Source organism: Acanthisitta chloris, unplaced genomic scaffold, assembly GCF_000695815.1.
Source record: "Acanthisitta chloris isolate BGI_N310 unplaced genomic scaffold, ASM69581v1 scaffold41342, whole genome shotgun sequence".
Classification (NCBI taxonomy): domain Eukaryota; kingdom Metazoa; phylum Chordata; class Aves; order Passeriformes; family Acanthisittidae; genus Acanthisitta; species Acanthisitta chloris.
In genome coordinates, this window is record NW_008660624.1 from 15445 (window position 1) to 20608 (window position 5164).

General features: G+C 42.7%; 1 protein-coding gene across 1 annotated transcript in view; it reads right to left on the reverse strand.

The window, feature by feature from the left end:
- The window catches only part of SLC13A5 (solute carrier family 13 (sodium-dependent citrate transporter), member 5), a 9775-nt gene extending 6666 nt beyond the window's left edge, over positions 1-3109 (reverse strand). The window contains 4 exon segments of the mRNA XM_009069875.1: positions 1-157; positions 1479-1693; positions 2069-2205; positions 2984-3109. Coding sequence (XP_009068123.1) covers positions 1-157; positions 1479-1693; positions 2069-2205; positions 2984-3082 — 608 coding nt within the window. The 5' untranslated portion in view covers positions 3083-3109.
- Positions 3110-5164: the final 2055 nt, after the last annotated feature.

Genomic DNA, 5164 nt, shown 5'->3' on the forward strand with positions numbered 1-5164 from the left:
TTCAGTACCATGTTTGGTCCTGTTCCAGTGAGCGTTGCAGTTCCTCCAATGCTGGCAGCATAGCACACACACAGTGTCATCCCCTTGCATATACGTTTCTTCATTTTATTTTCCTCAGAAGACCTGGGGTCATCAGGGACTTGTCCATTGCTTGTGACTAGACACAAAGAACACCACTTGCCTCAGGCAAAGTTAGGGGAGACAGAGAGGTCAGGATAGGGTCTGCAGGCTCAGTGCTTCCAGTATGTATGTGCCATTTATTTTAGTTCAAAAAACTGCAGATATGTCCCTAAATACTTTAGACTCATGTTCATGAGGAGCTGAAGAAAGAGGCTGATAGTCTGGGTTTACAGGATTCAAGGATCCAAGAGGCTGTTGTTCATATCAGTGCCACAGTTCCTCAGCAGTAGTTTGCTGTTTCACAGAGAGCTTACCACAAGCCAGATATTCTACTCACAGGAGCCATTCCAACCCCACAGTAAGAACCCAACCAGCTTTAACAGTTTTGAATATGGGCAGAAAAAAAACCACCGAAAATCAAATTCTTGCTTGGCATAACAGTATATTATGTCAGTTTACATCAGCTGTGAAACTTTGCTGCTGTGTCCACTGTTCTCTGAGGTTACCACTCTAATCTTGAAGTCTGACTTGACTAATGGAGCAGGACAAAGAAGTTATGGCAATTACAACCAACTCAACTCTACATTACCAAAGTGTACTCTTTGCACACACTTATTACCTTCATACACTTGAGACCTGATCTTCAATCATAATTAATAATACAGCCCTCTGTAGCAGCACAGCAGAGCAGTGAAATGAGAGGGACTGAGTTTATGCACATGGTTCAAGTTAAGTGAAAACTACTGCAGAATCACAGCATTGACAGAGGACCTTGTGGAATCAAAGTGTTCCAAAGAGCAGTTTGCCTAATGTGAGTCAAATTACACCAGTTCCTCTTTTCCATGTGGCTTTTAAAGTAGTCCTCTTTCTTCTCCCCACCTCTACATACAATCTAGTCAATAAAGATGAAAAAAATTTTAAAATAATAAAAAAAACCCCAACCTAAAAATACGTTGGTTTTGCACAAAATTTTCCAAATATTCCTACATGGCTTAGAAGTTGAATCTCCACTGATAATCACAAGGTTTAGAAAGTGGGATGCTGGAGGTTTGTATGATTATTTCCCACAGGACATGCTTTCCACTTCCCTGAGCAGGTGGTTAAGGCTAGGGAAACTGTGAGAGGATGGCTCCAGCTCAAAGGAAAGGACATAATCTGTTTGGGCTCTAGCACTAACACAACAAAATGGCAGCCAAAACTGGAAGCCATTCTGTAAAACTTAAATGTCATGTATAGGAGTTTTCAGTGAAGTTACCATCCTCTTCCATTGAAAAAAGTACAGAGCACTCCTTCTAGCTTGGGGAGCTCTGAGTGTAGCAAGTTCAGCAACATCAGCTCATTGGTGAGCAGGCCCTTACCATGCACTGCAGTGGGATCTGATGTGCCCTTTTCCTCCAGCTCAATCACAGTATTTGTTTGCCCAGTTGCTTGTTCCATCATGGTCACATCATACTCTGTGTTGTCCATTTGATCCAGGACAGCCTGGACAATGGGAACCATCATGGCAGTGGTGGCTGTGTTACTTATCCACATGGACAGGAAGGCAGTGACTATCATAAATCCCAGCATGAGGCTGAAAAGAAAGAAATGGATAGAGGAGAAAGGAGGAAAGCAAACAGATGCAGCTTAGGCTTTGTAGTCACTGTAATTTGGAGAGCAGAGCCCAGAGAGGGATGTGTGCAACATCCAGTAATACAGAGCAGGGCCAGATTCCCTTCTAGGACATAATTTTGTCCCTGGTGACAACCATCTAGAATCTAGTCAGATGCTGTTTTTGGCCAAATGACAAATAAACTGTTCCTGCTGCCAGACTTCACCTCTGGAAATTCTGTGCAAGTGCAGCTAAATAGGTTTGTGAAGAGTCCTTTCTCTGCTGACTGTTAAGCACCATCCATAGGACTCTGCTAGACTGACAAGAGGCTAGAAAGAATCATTGTAATACTCTTACAGTGCAGGTTTCACCCCAAGAATCAGAAGAACCCTCAGCGCAATCCTTTTGTGCAGATTCCACTGTTCAACAGAAATTGCAACGATGAGCCCTCCAACAAAGAGCATGTTTGTGTCATTTAGGTACTGCAAGCACACCTGAAAGACAGAGAAGGTAGGTTAGGGACCCAAATGTTGCCACTTGCTCACTTCACTAGAACATTTTACCTTCCACTTTCTCAAAGCCATGGGCTGGACCAGGCCCTATCCAACACTGGCAGAAGAGGCAGAGGCCTCAGAGCTCTCTGCAGTTTCCTGAACCCTTGATCCCCTGTGGTAGTGCTGAACTGTCTGTGCAGGGGATCATTGTGCAAAGTGACAGCAGCTTCCGAAAACATTGTTAGGGGGATCAAAGTGTGCCACAGGTGCTACAAATGCTGAGCTCCACAAGGGATTTCTCAGCACCTTTAGCAGTCACATCTGCCTTTAACCGCTTGCTGGCCAGTAGTGAACCTGGGCCACAGAACCTGACTACAGCCTCTCCCTTGGACTAAGGCACTAGTACAAACAGCCCAGGATGAACTCTGGAGGGGACACAGCATACCTGCTGGCACCACACTCTCTGTCCTGTCACAAGTTTGTCCCATGCATTTTGAGATCTCCCAGATCTGTCAGCATTGCTCTCTCATGGTATGGATTATGAACATAGCAACTACTGGCACTAGTGGGATGCTCTCCAGTAGGATCCACAGCCAAAATAGACCCTGCCCTCTACCACCTCAAGCCCCCCACTCTTAACATTTTGGGAAAATGTGCATTTAGTTCAGTATCTTCCCATACAAGAACCTGGACACTAATACAGCCTTGGCTAAATATTGATGAGAGATCAGAGCACTGGATTTCCATGTATCAGACCTGGATTGAGCGAGTTCCTTACTGATTTAGAGCTCTGAACTCCAAGCAGAGGGAAAAATACCACAGGCATGAGGGAGGTGACAGCCAGGGGGATCACTTCGGTGCACCAGTACACAGCCATGATGATGATGATATATGCACATTTGGCCTCCTGCAACATAATAGAAGACACATTGAAGCATAGAAAACTATTTTTAAAGATAAGAAACACATTGGTAGCTCTTATAAGGAGTTCACACCCTCCACTGTCTGTAGCTTAACAAGTTATACTGAAAGGTGATTTAAACTTGTGCTTTTAAACCTTGTTCTGAGTCACTTGTATAAAAAGATGTTTTTGATCAAGAAGACCATAATGTTTGTTTTAGTCTATCCACACAAAATGAATGATGTGAGAAAACCAAATCTTCCACAATGAGGTAAGCACAGTTTGCTGTGTGCAATTACCTCTTGGTGGTTGCAGATTTCACATCTAGGAGCCAAGAACTGCAATACTGAGTTAATTATTTTTAAATGTATGGCCAAATTTCCCAGTGTGGATGATTAGCTTGCCTGAAATTCACAAGTCTTTGACGTGCATCCAGTAACACACCTGAGCCCAGAAATTATTATCACTGAATAATTTAAAAGTTCTTTGCTTTTTAAAGTAACTCTTAAAATAGAACTATTTAACTTCTTTTTCCTTTTTTTGGGGTGGTGGTGGTGGTGTGATTAAGCCCATTAGAAGTATTTAACTACCTTCCAAAATCATACTGTGCCTACTTGCTAAGAGGATTCCCTAGATTAGAATTGTTGCAACCTGTCTTTTTAGACTGTTGCTCAGGCATTTCCATAGCTCAGCCTCCCTCTGTTTGTCCTCTCAAAACTGCTGGGAGAAGCAAGCATTCATTAGCCAACAGTGAACTGTTTCAAAGCTGAAGTCAGTGTTCTGTAGTTCAGTATTTGCTCATATTTAGGGCATGTGTTTATAGGATTTTATTCTAATACAACAAATAGGACTTTATTGCAAAAATAAATGGTGTGACAGTGACATTTAAAAACTGCTCTCAGGTGATATTTATAAATAGGGCTGTGTTTTCCTTCACTTTGTTGAGAAGTTTAAGAACCAGAAAACAGCCTTTGTAAGTAATTTGAATTTTTTCCTCAGGTTTCCAGGAGATTAATTACAGCACAAGCTTTGAAGAAATATTTCTTCAGAGACTAGAAGGTATCAGACAGATCCTATCAAAGTCTCTTCCCTTAATACACACGAGGTGAGCTCATGATACATTCATGCTGTGCCACAGTAACTCAGGTCTAGAACTGACTGTGGTTTAATCTGTAGCCAGTATGAAAGATGGACAAACAACTCTAAGCTGTTTATAAATAAAATTCACAACACAGAAGGAACACAGGTTTTAGAGAGTGGAGAGTAAATAATTTATGTGAAGTTCAAAAATACAACCATGCTTATAGATTAACTCCAGCGACCACAGCCAATTCAAACGGCCAAAGGTTTGGGGTTAAACGTTTGTATCTATACCTGCATGTATCTGTGATTTATGGGAACAGTCGCAGAATGTTTCTTTGGCGTTTCTGTACACTTGACACAAAACGCAGTGATGCTGAGAGATGAAAAAGCAGCCACTGACAGAAATGTTGCTCTCCCATTGTGAAATAGTGTCATTTCTCAGATGAGACTGATGGCACAGTATGTCTACAAATACTGAAGGCATGCTTAATTTTTTAAGGAAATTATCTTTCCTAGTTTTGATCAAAGTAGAGCCTAGCAGTCAGGAACTCTTCATTCTAAAAAGCACTGGCACTCAACAGAAAGGCAAGGCTGGTATTACTTAGACAGGTAAGCAGGAGGGTTGGCCATTTGGTTTATAAACACGCATGATGTTTTCCTGTACTTTAAAACAGTCTGAGCAATACAGGCTGCTCAGAAGAAAGCCTGTTTTCAGCATTAGAATAGCCTCCAGAACTCTAGTAGGTTAAAATACTGCAAAGCAATCTTTCACATTTGGTCAAGAAGGCTACAAGACATTAAAGTCCAAACTCTTCACTGGACTGTTCCAACGCGATGCTGGTACAACTCCTCTCAATGCTAAGGAGTCGTGGCGCTGCCATCCCCGGAGTAAGGCGCAGGTGAATGGGAGGACACGGCGCACAGTGCTGCTCCCGGGCGGGGACGGCGCCGAGCAACACGCCGGGAGCACCTGCG